At 53.7% G+C, this 15,375-nt stretch overlaps 1 protein-coding gene across 1 annotated transcript; it reads left to right on the top strand.

The window, feature by feature from the left end:
* Nucleotides 1-3: 3 nt before the first annotated feature.
* Nucleotides 4-11,680, top strand: LOC104520326 (GPI ethanolamine phosphate transferase 3; the record flags this gene model as incomplete). Its single annotated transcript, XM_010169230.1, is given in 11 exon segments — nucleotides 4-234; nucleotides 236-350; nucleotides 2,015-2,158; nucleotides 3,279-3,402; nucleotides 4,741-4,900; nucleotides 5,371-5,541; nucleotides 7,462-9,034; nucleotides 9,369-9,572; nucleotides 9,882-10,084; nucleotides 10,886-10,956; nucleotides 11,560-11,680. Coding segments are annotated over 11 exon segments (3,117 nt in total), but the record flags the coding sequence as incomplete, so codon positions are not given.
* Nucleotides 11,681-15,375: the final 3,695 nt, after the last annotated feature.

The raw sequence follows: 15,375 nt of genomic DNA, 5'->3' as shown, positions 1-15,375 counted from the left end.
CAGAGCCTCCCACCGGGCTCCTGCTGGGCACCCCAGCGCTTTTCCAAGGCCGTGCTTGTCATCATTGATGCCCTGCGTTTCGAGTTTGCTCGCTTTAACCCAGCCAAGGCCAGCCCGCTGCCCTACGAGAACAAGCTGAGCTTCCTGCACCACCTCGCCACCTCCCAGCCCCGCCATGCCCGCCTCTACCGCTTCCGAGCCGATCCCCCCACTGCCACCATGCAGCGCATCAAGGCAGCGCATCAAGGGCCTCACCCCCGGCTCCCTGCCCACCTTCATTGACGTGGGCAGCAACTTTGCCACCTACGCCATCCAGGAGGACAACCTGTTGGCACAGCTGGTGCAGAACGGTAGGTGGGTGAGGGAGGGCTGTGTCCCGCTGGGACAGGGCATGTGCAAACCACTTGGTCAGGGCTCACATGGGACCTTTATTCCACTTTTCCTGGGAAGGGAACTGCTTACAGCACCTCTGCCTTGTCAGGTAATGCTTTTGCCCTCCTCAGGTGACAGTTATCTCGGGCAGAGCTGTCACGCTGGCAGGCTTCATCCATCTTGTACTGGAATAAGAAGTAGATGGGACCATGGCTTCATCATCTTCAAAGATGATGAGAAAGCAGGTGAAAGTGGCTGTACTGGCGGTGACTGTCACAAGGTCACCCCCAGGAACGGCTGTACGAAGCCAAGGGCAGTCAGTTCTGTCGTGTTTGCGTTCAGGTGAGCCACACGGTGAGGGAGGAGCTGGTGCCAGGTGTGCTGTGAGGCTGTCACTCACCTGTGGCTGTTAGGCAGTGACACCATCACATTTTCTGTGTAGTTTGGTGTTGCTGGGACGTGCTTGGTGCTATTGTAAAGGGCTTGTTAGGGTGGGGTGATGAACTAGGGAGAAGGGGACGGGGATACAGTCTTGTGTTAGCCAGAGAGATTTCCTTCCAGGGCTCAGAGTGGCACAAATACCAGTGCCTGGGGGGAGGCAACGTGACAGGGTTGTCCACTCCTGCTGTGTGCAAACAAGGTGGGCAAACAGTAAATCATAGAATCATAGACTCCCAGACTGGTTTGGGTTGGAAGGGACCTTAAAGCTCATCCAGTTCCAACCCCCCTGCCATCAGCAGGGACACCTTCCACTAGACCAGGTTGCTCAAAGCCTCATCCAACCTGGCCTTGAACACTTCCAGGGAGGAGCAGCCACAGCTTCTCTGGGCAACCTGTGCCAGTGTCTGACCACCCTCACAGTGAAGAACTTTTTCCTAATATCTAATCTAAACCTCCCCTCTTCCAGCTTAAACCCATTTCCCCTTGTTCTGTCATTAACTGCCCTTATGAAAAGTCCTTCCCCAGCTTTCTTGTAGGTCCCCAATCATCCAAGGTGGAAAACACTGTGCCAGAGCAGCAGCCTCGAAGGAAATGGTTCCTACTCCCCAGCTGGAGAGGCTCTGTGGAAACGTGGAGGGCTGGCTGGTGGGCGAGGGGAATAGGAAGGATCCTTCCTTGTCTTTTCTGCATATGAAAACCCACCACCCTTGTTTTTAAAGCTGGAGCCCAGGACTCATGGCTTGTACTCAGCCCCTGTCAGCAGCCACCTACCTACCACCACCTCTTCTACAGTGGGGGGGTCAGGGGCCTTGTGTGAGGGTTTGTCAGCTTCCTGCTGCCCCTTCCCGAGCGCTGCAGTGGTGTGGTTGGGTACCTGCCTGATTCGTGGCCTCTTCAACCCACAGATCTTCCTACTGGGGTGACATGTCAGAGGTCAGCGATAAGTTGTGAGGTTGTGCAGCTGGATTTGGTGTGGGAGGCACTTTACAGGCTTAGCAACAGGGCTGGGCACTCCCCATATTCAAACTTATTTACAAGCAGGTGGTCATTTTAATTTTAAGTTGCTTTTGAGTGTGGGTTGGAGAGGAGCCAGTGCTCCAGACCCTGACCTGGATCTGCTCAGGCTCTTTGCAGCGGGGCAGGTAACGACGTGACTCGAGTGGGCTCCCTGCTCTCATTAATTTCTTTCTTGCTGCCTTAGGAAGGAGAGTGGTCTTCATGGGTGATGACACTTGGGAAGGACTCTTCCCAAAGAAGTTTTTCCGCTCCTATTTCTTCCCTTCTTTTAACGTGAAGGATCTTCACACTGTGGACGATGGGATCCTGCAGCATCTCTATCCAACTGGTAAGCAGCTCTCCCCGCAGGGCCTGGGTAATACATTATGTTACTGCAAGTTTGGGGTAGTAAAGAGAAAACTAAAGAGTTTTTGTTGTTATGGAGTGGCACTGGGCAGTCACATGGTGCTGCCCAGGGATCACAGTGCTCTAACTGGGTTTCCACAGATAAGCCAGCTTTTGGGGCCTGTAAAATGTTCCTGTATAAAAAAAAAAGGAGTGTAGTTTGGTGGGATGAGGTTAGACTTCAACGTCTGTCCTAGAAATACACTCTCAGGATGGAGGAGGAGGAGGAGCAGCTTAACTTTGACACGTGGCTGCCTGGGTGGGCACACAGTGCTCTGGGAAATACCCAGCAGTGCAGCCAGGAGGTTGGAGCAAAAACCTGCTCTCAGCAGAGTATCAGTGACTCCTGGTCTTGGGAAGAAAGTGAAGTGTGAGATGGATTTGTGAATTTTAGGTGATTTCAGACTCCTCCTTGAGGTCCTAGGACTAAGGAGAATCCTCTCTGCTTTTTCAGTGTATGAATCTAAGTAAATCAAGGGTGCAGTGGCCTTTCACAGGGAAGTTCTTGTGGTAAAGCTGCATATCATCATTTTACTCCAAATATGTTGGTTTTCCTGTGTTGAGACCCTGAAGCAGAGGGGAGGGAGGCTGAGGTAATTTTCTAGCTAGGGGCAGTGTCAGTGTGCTGTGCCCACATCCTGGGTGGGATGCAGAGGGGCACATTGATGAAACCAACCTGAAATACATCCAGGGCTGGAGTTTTGGGTTCTTTTCCTGAGCATCCCTGTGCTCTAGCTCCAATTATGGCAATCTGAATTGAGGGTATTTCAAGGTGATTTAGGTGACAATGGAGCCATTCCTCTCCTGAATGGTGCTGAACAAAAAACATGGGTACTGGGGCACTTGCCAGGCATTGAGCTCCCTGCAGCGTCGCACCCAGGCACCCGCAGACCGAGAGTGTGCCTCTGTTAAAACCTGCCTCGATCTGCTTGAGAGCTGGGAGTGATGGTGGAAGGAGGGGAAGAAACAGCAGTTTCCAGAAAGCTCTGGCAGGAGGATCCATGCTCAGAGCCTGTGCCTGAATCCCAGACTGGTGTGTGATAAAGACTGCTCTCGTTCTGCAGTGGACAGCGGGGAATGGGACGTGCTGATTGCTCACTTCCTCGGCGTGGACCACTGTGGGCACAAACATGGACCTGACCATCCTGAAATGGCTAAGAAGCTCACCCAGATGAATGAGATGCTCAGGTGATTAGTGTGAAGGTGGGGGGTTACCAGCTGGGGTTTTTCTTCAGCCAGGCTGATAGAGTCTTCCCAAGATGCAGAGGGCAACAGGGAACACTTGCTGGGCCTGTTGACATGGAGAAAGGCTTTAGCCAGAAGCAGCTGAAACCCCAGCTGGGCCACTCTCAGTTGTGTAGACACATGTTCATGAGAGGTTTGGTTTCAGAAGTAAGGCTGTCTTCAGGACTTGGAGCCTTGGTTCTCAACCAGGTAATGATGTAGCTGGAGTACAACTGAGCCTCACTCTCCTCATCTTTAGAATCATAGAATCATAGAATGGTTTGGGTTGGAAGGGACCTTAAAGATCATCCAGTTCCAACCCCCCTGCCATCAGCAGGGACACCTTCCACTAGACCAGGTTGCTCAAAGCCTCATCCAACCTGGCCTTGAACACTTCCAGGGAGGGGCAGCCACAGCTTCTCTGGGCAACCTGTTCCAGTGTCTGACCACCCTCACAGGAAAGAATTTCTTCTTAATATCTCATCTAAATCTCCCCTCTTTCAGTTTAAAGCCATTTCCCCTTGTTCTGTCACCCCCTGCCCTTGTCTAAAGTCCCTCTCCAGCTTCCTGTAGCCCCTTCAGGTACTGGAAGGCCACTAGAAGGTCTCCCCAGAGCCTGTCCCACTGAGGTTTGGCTAATGTTTGAGAAGCATTTGGAGAACCCTGGCTAGGGAATGCTGCATTTACTGTGCAGGCCCATGAGTTGAGCCTTGTGTCAGAGGGCAGAATGGGACCCAGAAATCCTGATTATCCAGCTGTGCCTCATCCCAAAATGCTGCAGCTTTTGACTCTTAGGACTGCTTTAATTTTTGCTGCTCCAAGCAGTGGTTAACTTGCCCTGCTGCATCCGAGGGTGCAGTATATATCATGTCATACCTACTGCATCCTTCAGGGACAAATCCCCTCTTTTTTCCTTAAAGGTAGGAGATAATCACACAACCTGATAAAATAAACAAAACTCAGATAGAAGCAGCCTAAAATTTGTTCCTGTTGGGATCCTTTCTTCTGAATTATGTTTTGTTAGGATCCCTGAAGGCACTGAGGAACCAGCCACCATTCACTGAGGACCTAAGCAAGATCAGTCATCTCTCTCTCAGGGCTCTGAATTTTCAGTTTGGTTTTAGCCATTGCCCTAGTCCCTGGCTGCATTGTTACAGCTCTGTGTCAGCACTTAGTTTTGCTCAGATCCTTTTGTGGGCTTCACCTCTGTGGTGCAGGCAGGCTTGGTGGGGACAAATCTCCCTCCTGGGCTACCTGGGCCCCTGCCCAGGTAGAAATTGATCTTCCTTATCCTGGTGACAGGTCCTTGGTGGATCACCTGGGGAATGACACGCTTCTTCTGGTGGCTGGGGACCACGGCATGACGGAGACTGGAGACCATGGCGGCGACAGTGAGAAGGAAGTGAATGCAGCGCTGTTTGTGTACAGCAAAACACCCCTCTTTGGCACTGGCCCTCCAGAGGTGAGAACAGCTGATCCTTAGCTGCCACTGCCTGAGGTGGCAGCCAGGGTGCAAACTGCATCCTGGGGTTACAGGGAGTAACAGTTTGATCGGGGTTGTTTAGACTGAGGAGTTGGGGAGTCTGTCACCTTTCCCAAGAGATGAATGGAAGGGCTGGCACAGGATGCAGGTGACTAAAGTGTTTGTGAGCCATGTTTGGGCCCCTCTAGCTGTGAGTGGAGCCAGGTGAGCTGTTGGACAGCCAGGGCCAGACCTAAGGACCCGCAGCTCTTGGCAAGCATCCTCGGCTGCACAGGGTGCCCAGGGAGAGCTGAGCTGTGCCTCTGCCTTCCCCTGTGTTATTTTCCCCCTCCTGGCTTCCCCACGTTCCACTCTGAACAGACACATCTTCCCCACCATCCCCTAGCCTGAGTGAAAAGGCATATTGCTGTGTTCTTTCTGAATTTCCAGTTCCTTCCCTGTCTCTCCAGGAGCCTGAGGCTGTTCCCCAGGTGAACCTGGTGCCCACTGTGGCCCTGCTGCTGGGTGTGCCCATCCCTTACAGTAACATCGGGGAGGTGATGGCTGAGCTGTTCTGGGACAATGACACTGTATCTGCAGCCTTGCAGCAGCTCTCGGTCTATCACATCAACGCCAAGCAGGTACTGCCTAGGATAAGCCTCCCCATGGAACTAGAGGGGAGGAGGAGTGGCTTTTTAAGCACAAACCTCTTGTGTTTTATGGAGGTGGGGCAGTGACATGGTGTTATCTTTGTGGGGAACTTATTTGGAAGAGTTACCTCCTTACAGTGTTTGCTCCAGTAAAAGGTGACACCATTTTCCCAAAAGAGAAATGAGAAATACCCATTTAGTCGTTGGTGGTGAGTGCTGTGGTGTGGAAAATACTAGCTGGGAAGGTGGCACTTGCTTCGGGGTGAGGGTTGGTCCCAGATGGTCAGAGGTGGATTTGATAACTGGGGAGGCTGGTGGAGAGGCTGGTTGCTCCAGGCCGAAGATGACTAGGAGCAAGTTTTGTTAATGGAGATTGAAGAGTACAAATGGATTTTTTGATGCTTCTTCAGTTTTGGAGGAGAAACAGTGTTAGCTGAGAAGGTATTCCAGATGAGTGACAGAAGGAAACCAGTAACGAAGGACTAAATAAAAAGAAGCACCATGTAACAGCTGACAGTAAAGTAGGATAGAAAAGGAACAGTTTTCACCAAGCGCCATGAAATACAGAACCCCAAGAGCTGAATGACAAAATTCAAATGAAAGTGACTATACCAGGTATAAAAGAAGCCCAGGCAATGGAGCAGGCCGTGTGCCAGGGCAGTCCAGAGCCTCTGTGGAGGACATGAGGGCTGTCTGTTGTGGCTCTGGTCGTGCTACAGAACCAAATTTGCCGCACATTTTACAAGGAACGCGTCTTAGCTGAGTGCCAGCCTGCCTCTGACGGACCCCTGGATGTCTGGGAGCACAAGAGTAACTCCTCCAGCCCCCAGCCACCTCCTCAGCGTGCCAGTTGGACACCACTGGTGCAAGTCAGTGAGGAGCTGGAGAGGTTATGATTACTGGTGGGAAGGCGAAAGTGTTCAGCCTCTGTGCTGTGTATTTACAGAGCAGCAGAGTGCTTTGTCATTTAAAGATAATAGTGTGCGTTGCTGTCCATTAATCACTGAGGATATTGATCATCATCTATTAGGAATTAGCGTTACCCAGTCCTGCCTGTTTAAATATTTGCACTCATTTGTCTGAGGAGGCTTCTGGCTCCATCACGTTGGTGTTGAAGAAGCTTTTGCATCCCAGGGAGGTTGTGTGCAGGCCCTGGAGAGAGCTGGTGCCTGTGTTTGCCTTTCACAGGCAGGGGCAGGCTGATTCTGCCCACGCTCTGAGGAGACTGGAAGGCATCTGAAGGTATCAGTGCATTTCAGGGCTTGGGCAGATGTATGCTGCTGAGCTGCTGGGTATTTGTACTGATGCCCTGCCCTGGCAATGCCCTTGTAAGACCTTTTTTACGACTTTGGGATCATAGCTGCCTCTGTTCCTGTCCTCTTAAAGTAGGAAGCAGAATGACCTCGCCTTAGCCTATGGTACAGTGCATTAGTATGCCTGTATTGAAGAAGAAGGAGGGGTTTGATTTGATCCACTATAAGCTCTTCAATTTTATGTCTGTCCTCAGACAAACAATGTAAAAGTCAACATTGGGTGCAGATTAATAGCTAATAATGATTTGAACTTCTGGGGGACATTTACCTTGTTACCAAAGACTCTGTATGAAAGTCCTTTGTGTTATGGGAAGGGCACCTGCAGGTGAAGAACTGAGAGGTGTCAGTGTGGCTGTGGAGATGGATATGTCACCTGAGGAGGATGTCACTTTGGCAGAAGGATTGTGTTTCCTGCCAGTCACATTCTGGATTTGGGTGCCCAGCCCTGGGTGATGTGGCTGGGGATGGGTCTGTCCTGGCAGGGGCTGTCAGACTGGGGCTGTTTACATTCTCCAGGGCTGAGTGAGGAAGATGGCAGTGAATCCTGTTCCCAGTGGTCCCAGTGCTGCTGTCTGACCCGGTGTCCCCTCTCCCGTAGGTGGACCGCTTCCTGCACTCGTACTCGCTGGTGGCTCAGGACCTGCCAGCAGAGCAGCTCCAGCACCTGCAGGAACTCTTCTCTGGCGCTGTGGAGGAGCACGCTCAGCTCTTGGCCCAGGTGCAGGGGGCAACGCTGGTGCCTCCGGAGTTGGAGTCCAGGCTGGGAAGCCTCATCGGTCGCTTCCAGCTCTATCTGCGGGAGGCACGGGCTGTGTGCACCCAGTCCTGGGCCCGCTTCCATCCCCTGCGGATGGTGGGGGGCTGCACCCTTATCGCCGCTTCCTGCTTGCTCTGCTACGTGGCCTCAGAGCTGGCTGCAGCATCGGACTCTTTTTATCGCAGCTGCCTCCTGTACCCCCTGCTCTGGGGCCTGGTGGTGGCTGTTCTGCTTGGGCTGGCCCATGCATTCACCCAGGAGGGACTGGATCTCCTCCTGGTGTCTTCGTGGGCAGCTGCTGCTTCTCAGCTGGTTTTCTTCTGGCACTGGTGGGGCTGGCATCCCAAGCGAGCCCTTTTGGCGGGCAGTCAGCCACCCTTGGCCAGTGTTGGCCTGAGGCAGAGGCTGCGAGCCTGGCTGGGGCTGGCCTTCCCCATGAGCATTCTTCTCTTCCGCTGTGGAGCTATGTTCTCTGATAGCTTCGTGGTGGCCGAGGCCCGGGTGGCCCCGTTCCTGCTGGCCTCACTGGTGATGTTGCTAGTAGGGAAGCTCCACTGGGATGGTCACCTGACTGTGCCAGAAGGCCCCAAGCAGCAGCTCCTTGGCTTCTCTTCTTACCGGAGAGAGATCTGGTACCTGCTGTGCCTCGTGGCCACGCTCCTCATCTGTGTGCGCCTCTCCGGTTTCTTCCACCAGTGCCGTGAAGAAATCCCTCAGTGCCGGCCTTCTCTTTTCCTCTCCCCACTTGCCAACCTGAGAAACACACGGGCCAAGAACCTCTTCTACCTCCTGTGCGTGGCCTTGCTGGCCGGGCTGGTCTACGCAGTGCGGAGCTGGCTGCGACACTACGGCAACCTGAACAGCTCCGACCCCCTCGTGCTCTTTGTGCGCTGGGGTTTTCCGCTGGTGGTCCTCTGCATTGCCTGCTACTGGGCCGTTGCCTCCAGTGCTGACGACTCTCTGGGCAAGCTGCAGGAGCTGGTGCAGGTGGCAGTGGTTGCTTTTCCCTGGGCTGTCTACGGACTGGCATCCGTGGGGTTGCTGCTCCTGCTGTGCAATCCCATGACGGTGTTCGCAAAGGACACGCGGGAGTCGGCAGGATCCATCGTCACTCCCTACCTGGGAGTTCCCACCTCTGAAGTCGACTTCCTCCACGTCATCCCTCAGATCTACAAGAGGATGCAGGAGTCTCAGAAGAGCCGCCTGGAGCGGGGCAGCTGCAGAGCCACGGTCGCAGCGTACGGGCTGGGCAGTGTGTACTCGGCAGCTCTGGTCATAGCACTCACCCTGCTGGGCTTCCTCTTGATGCTTCTGCACAGTGAACGGCTGAGTCTCGCCTTCCTGCTCCTCTTCCTGGAGGCCTTCGTGCTGCTGCACATCCACACGCATGCCAGAGGCCTTGCTGGAGACGCTGGTGAGTCAGGGCTCAGTAGAGCATCCTCTGGATGTGCAACCTGGGTATTATCTGCAGTGACTTGGTCTTATTTCCAGTGAGGGAAGCAGGGTCCAGTCTCTGCTCTTGGGACTCTGCTGACAGAGTCCAGCAGCAGGGTGGGTAGCAGAGGGAATGCCTGCTCCCTTGCTGTGTCTTCTGATGGGAGCCTGTCTGGTTTCTCTCTGTCAGAAGAGACAGTGTGGAAAGGGAACCTGAAAGGAAGCCCAACAGGCTATTTTTGACCATGATTCTGTCTTGTTCCTTGATGCTAATATTTCTTTCTCTCCCTCTCTCTCTCTTAAATATCTCTCAGAGCCTTTTTCGGTGCCCTGGTACGCAGTCATCTCCTGGCTCCTTGCTGCTTCCCAGTTCTTCTATTCCACAGGCCATCAGCCCATCTTCCCAGCCATCCACTGGAAGGCAGCCTTTGTGGGCTTCCACCTTGACCACAGCACGAACCTCCTGCCTGCTGTCCTGGTGGGCGCCAACACCTTTGCCTCCCATATCCTCTTTGCAGGTAAATCAATTTCTTCCCGGGCTGTTGAGCCTGAGCAGGCATGGCTCACTGCTTTACCTTGTCTGGAGGCCTGCAGGCTGAGCACAAGGCGATGAAGGCTCCAGCACCAGCTGAACAGCAGCATCCTCGCTGTCCCCTTCTGGGGCCACAGAGCTGCCTGTGGCCTGCAGCCTCCATGCAGTTGTGCCTGACCAGCAAGCTGGAGCTGGGGTATATGCTTCCTGCACGTCCCAGGCATGATGGCAGAGCCTAGACTGCTCCTCACCTCCTGGGCTCCAGTAACTTCATGTGCCTTTGTCCTTGAGGTAGTCGGCTGCCCTCTGCTCCTGCTTTGGCCCTTTGTGTGTGAGATGCCCAGCTCGCAGAAGAGGAAGCCCAAGAAGGAGCCTCGGGAGGAGATGCCGGAGGTGGAGGAGCACATGATGGAGATGAGGCTACGAGAGTCCCCAGAGAAGTTCTCCACTGCTCTGCTGCAGCTGGGACTGAAGTACCTCTTTGTCCTTGGAACACAGGTACAGGCAGAGCAGGATGGCTGTGGGAAAGGCTGTCCAAGAGGAAATTGGTGTGATATGAGAACTGTGGGGCACTCTGATGAGAGAAGGGGGTCAGCCAGGGCACAGATAGGCCCAGGGGTGATAGGTCTGGTTGAAGGTGGAAGAGCAGCTGCACAGGTCCTCTTGTCAGCCCTGCCATTTGCTCTGTGCTTTGGGAGGGCTCTAGCACAGAAGCCACAGTATGGATTAGGCTGCATCTCACACCCATCTCCCCAAAGTGGCAACGTCTGTTCAGATACTACAGGGTTGTAATCCTGCTCCTCCTCGTCCTGACCATGCCTGTCTGTTTTGCACCACCTCTTGGTTTTCATCTGATCCTGTATTGTGGTGATGTAGGGAGCTAAACATCAGAAATCGAACCCTGTGAAAGGAGTGAATAGGTTTCTGGGGTTTAGCCCTTCAAATCATTCTCCTGTGCGGTCAGGCCAGAGACAGTACAAGGGAGGAGGCAGCCCTGCAGCAGGAGAGCAGGAATACACCTCTCAGTGACATGTTAAGTCAGGTTAGCCACATTGTGAGCTCTCCTCCGTGCTGTCTCAACCTGGCCCTAGGAGGGCCTGCATGTGCCCCAAGCTATTCGTGTCTCCTGACTTGAGGACACAATGGGAGGGAATCTTCTTCAAGGTGTTTTTTTTCTGGTGTGTGCTGTACCAGCCTCACAGGTGTTTGCAGTTCAGTACCACCTTCAAATGTGAACCTAGTGCCCAGGAGGTCTCTCCAAAGTCACTTGTAACTTGTTTTTCCTAATCTCCCCCACAGCTTCTGGCCTGTGTTTGTGCAGCTATGATCCTCAGGAGGCACCTCATGGTCTGGAAAGTCTTTGCCCCAAAGTAAGTCCCAGAGGTTGCTCTGATGCTGGGTTAGAGCTCATTCATATCCCTGACATCTTGTCTGAAGTTCATAGACAGTAATGATAGAAAAGACTGTGTGATTGATCTTGCATGACTTCTTCCCTGGTAGAGGCAGTAGGAATGTCCTTAACTAATTTCTGCTTCAGGTTCAGAAGCTGGACTTGACCCAGAGCATAGAAATTTCTCCTTATCTTGATTTCCAAAGACACATAGAGCCCACCTGGAAGTTAAGAATACTCGGGGCAGAGAGTCAAAAGTAGGAATACCAGACCAGAAATGGTAAACCCAGAAATGGTAAACTAGCAAAACTTTGGGCTAGTAGGAGTGTGGGTTGGCCTTGGCCTCTGAGGGATTCAGAATCCTGCCTGAGTGTTGTCCTGAACAATCTCTAAACCAGAGGTCTGCTTGGCTTCCAGGTTGCAGGCAGGAGCTGCTGGGGAGTGAATGTAATTCGGGTTTTAGAGTCTGGGGTGCTACCAGCCTCTCACTGTCAGGAAAATCAGTCTGCTGGGAGCGAGGACAGCAGCCCCCTTTGCAGGCATGCTGGCTGTGATATCCTCACTGTGTCTATTGCACCTGCAGGTTCCTCTTTGAGTCGCTGGGCTTCATGGTGAGCAGCATCTGCCTCCTGCTGGGGATATCCTTGGTGATGCGTGTTGACTGTGCCGTCAGCACCTGGTTCAGCCAGCTTCAGCTCAGGTAGCATTGGAGATGTGGGGAACCTGATCTGCTCGTTGGCTGAGGCTGTGGTTGTCTCCCTGGCCACCTGGTGCTGGGAGGGTTACACAAGCCACCAGCAATGAGTGCCTGCTGACAGCAGTCAGGGATTATCCCCAGCTCCCTGCCTCGGCGCTGCACAAAAGGACCGGAGCCAACTGTTTCCCCGCTCTTTGCAACGGTGTTTCTCAGCAGTGGAGGTCAGAGCTCTCGCTGGGCGTCTGTTGGCAGTGGGAAGAATCTGCTGCAGGAGCTCAAGAAGCAAGAGCCCTGAAGTGCTCCTCTGGAGAAACACCAATGGGGGGGTCTTGCTGCTACTTTACTGACGACTGTCCCCACTGCGCAGCTGGTCAGCTTCAGTGGCCGGCAAGGTGTCACCTTGGCTGTCCATAGATGGTGACTCACGGGAAGAGACCTGCTGAGGAGGGGAGGGAGGGCAGGGAGAGAGGAGAGGGAAGGTCCTGCAGCCACCACTTCTCTTTGTGTGCTCAGTTTTCACGCTGGAATCGAAGTGCACAGGGTTGGGCATACAAATGGTTCCTGGGGTCTTGGTGGCAGCTGCTCCTCCGTAAAGTCAGTTGTTTGCTCAGTAGTGAGGCCCCTCTTGTCCTACACTCCCATTTTCCTGGTCTTCCTCAGCCCTGTGAAGGGCAGTGGGGAGCACTCTGGGCTGCCTTGTACAGCCTGAAGCAAGCTTAGCTGGTTGGGAGGGTCGTCACAAGGAGAACTGTGTCCATGACCAAGAAACTCTCCACACAGGGTCTCAGCCTGTTGGTGTCCCCCTGGGCGGGATTGTAGCAGCCGAGACTTGTGAGCAGTTGAGATGCAGCAGGTTGAGATGCAGCAGGATGTAGTGACAGAGCATTGGCTCATCCCCAGATTGGATCTAGTCAGGAGGAAAGGGGAGTCTGGAGTAGCTGTCCCAGCTGGAGGAGTGGCCTTGGTGTGAGCTCTAGTGCCTGGGAATAGCTGCTTGAAAGCCCTGAGCAGAGGACAACTCTTCTGGAATATGGCTGAGCTCACTGATATCTGTGTATGTGCTGGGAGTTATGTCACCTTGAAAGGTCCCCAGGCACTGCAGCCGATGGCATCTGTGGTCCCACATTTGGTGCTTGTCTCCCTCTTGACCTTGGTGTTTGTTGTGTGTGGGTCTGCACTGCAGCTGAGCCAGCCGAAACCCTGACTGCTCACAGTCAGGAGACACCATATTTTTATTTTATGGGCAGAGGTCGAGCACAGTGGCCATGGTGCCTGGCCACATCCCAGCTGTATTCCTCCTGCAGTTTCGATGGGAGCTGGAATTCATTACTGCCCTGAACCACTGTGTGGCATTACTTGGTGCTATGAAACCCTTTGTCTCTTTCCCCTCTGGAAGGAGCTGAGGACTGCTTCCCTGCAATTCCTGCTTTGATTTTTGTTCTGGTCCCGTTTGGCTTTTTGGTTCATGCACCATGAACCATGCACCAACATGCACCATGACTGCCCCTGTTTGAATTCCTCACTGCAAACTGCTAGTGTAACTCCAGGCTCTTCCTGTCCTCTGCCCTGCAGAGTCCCAGGGAAAGTGTCTCATGCTGTACACTGTGACTCGTTGGTGGCCAGATGGTTCTCAGTGCTGAGGGGACCATGTTGATGGGTCAGGGGTGCATCAATGTGGAGAGGAGGAAAGGGATGGAGGTAGAATCACAGAATGGTTTGGATTGGAAGGGACCTTAAAGATCATCTAGTTCCAACCCCCCTGCCATCAGCAGGGACACCTTCCACTAGACCAGGTTGCTCAAAGCCTCATCCAGCCTGGCCTTAAACACTTCCAGGGAAGGGGACATCTACAACTCCCTTGGGCAACCTGGTAGCAGCTAGCAGCTACCCAGTGAATTTTGACTTAACCTGAGGTTAGTTTAGGTAACACATGTTGCTAAACCCAAAGGCTGAGGCCCAGTTAGGTCTTGTTGTAACCTCGTAACCGGGTCAGGAGCTTGCTGCCTGAATGTATTTGTGCTGGCAGAAATCCTTATGGTCACTAATGCTGTGGAACTGGGCCATGACATCCCTGCAGCTGCCACCCAGGCCCCTGGGCTTCCTTGTCTCCCATCTCTGTGACTAGTTCCTCCTTCAGTGGCTGCCATCATGCTGCTGTGCCTTCCCATGCCTGTTGTTTGTGGTTGGAGCTCTCAGCTGGTGCTTGGGCATCCCCTCCTTGTCCCTCCATATCTCCCCTCTGCCTTCCTGCCAGGGCTCTAGGCTCACGGCCTGGGAGGCTGGAGCAGAGCAGAGGGGACAGCAGAGCTGCAGCGCCATGAGAACACGCACACTTATCTTGGCAGAGACTAAACAAAGCGCGCAGTAACAAAGCTGCAGGTACGTTCCTGTCCCTGCAGAGACACCAAGGAGTGCTAGCTGCTCTGCCAGGGCAGACTGGCTGCTACACCAAAGAATTCAGATTCAAGAAGACGAGTTTTCTAAGGGCTGGAGATGCTCTTGCTTTCTTCCATTGACTTTTTCTAGTCTTTGCCAGCCTTCCCCAGCTGCCCTCAAGCTGATTACTTGGCTGACGTTCTCCTGAGTGTGCTGGGGATGACGGAGTTCGTGTTGGTCCAAGGCTTGGTGACCTTGAGAGCGTGCTGCTGATGCTGGAGGAGACATGGCTGGGCTTGCTTATTTAAAACCCCAAGGAGTGTCCGGAGGAAGGTGCCTGCTGGTCCAAACCAACGCTCTTTGGGAAACCTGGCGTGCTCTGCGCCCCCATGTTGAGGTTATCACTGGAGCCTGCTGGGTCTCTCCTGCAGCAGTTATTCCAAGCAGTTTGTTTCTGGTCCCTGCATGCCTTGGCTGAGCATGGCAGGGAACATGTTCTCTGCAGAACTATTTCATCCTGCACTCCACAAAGCTGCTGCTCTTTGGGCTTGTGCAGGCGTTGTGTGTGTGCTCCATGGCAGCAGCTCCTGCCCAGCACCCCGTCCCTCTGGGCAGGGGAGAGCTCCGTTTGGAATCAGTAGGCACAGTGTCCTGTGGTGCTGGCACAGGGCAGGGGTGGATCTGCGTCTCGTTTGTGCCACCTGGAAAATGGCAACCAAAAGCTGCTGCTGCTGGGAAAGGTTGTGGCTGTTGGGAGCATGTCCCCACCCAGATCCCAGGGGTGGGTGCTGCCCACACGGCTGTCCCAGGGGATGGCACTGCTTGGGAGAGGCCAGCGCTGGTGTGTCTGTGTTCTCACACGTGTCTCTCCATCCCACCTCTCTCTGTTCTCCCCTCAACACTTCAGCCTGCTGGTTAACACCACGGCACGGTCACGTCCTCCCGTTCCCTCGGGAAGGAGGGCTGGGGAGCACTGCCCTTTCCTCTGAGCTCTGACTCGGCCTGCCACGTGGCTTGGGGCGAGATTGTTGTTTTCTGTTTCGTTATTAACCTCTCTGTGCCTCAGTTCCCCATTTGGGATTAAAAAAAAGGGGATGCACCCAGTTCTGGAAAGCAATTTGGGAGCTCTGCATGTAGCGTGGTGCTACGCTTTCCTGGGTACTTCTACATCTCTGGCTGTTAACGCTTCTGTTCCCATTCAGCAGCTGCGCCGGGAAGGTGGAGGTGATGCTCGAGTCTCTGCTGGGACGTAGAGCCTTTTTTCCTTCAAATAAACCCCAAAACGGGCAAGTTGGCAGCACTCCTTCACCCAGCAGCTTCACCTCG

The sequence above is a fragment of the Antrostomus carolinensis genome, unplaced genomic scaffold (assembly GCF_000700745.2).
Source record: "Antrostomus carolinensis isolate BGI_N321 unplaced genomic scaffold, ASM70074v2 scaffold45395, whole genome shotgun sequence".
NCBI lineage: Eukaryota > Metazoa > Chordata > Aves > Caprimulgiformes > Caprimulgidae > Antrostomus > Antrostomus carolinensis.
The sequence above is the reverse complement of the archived record's forward strand: the minus strand, read 5'-3'. Positions and strand labels throughout refer to the sequence as shown.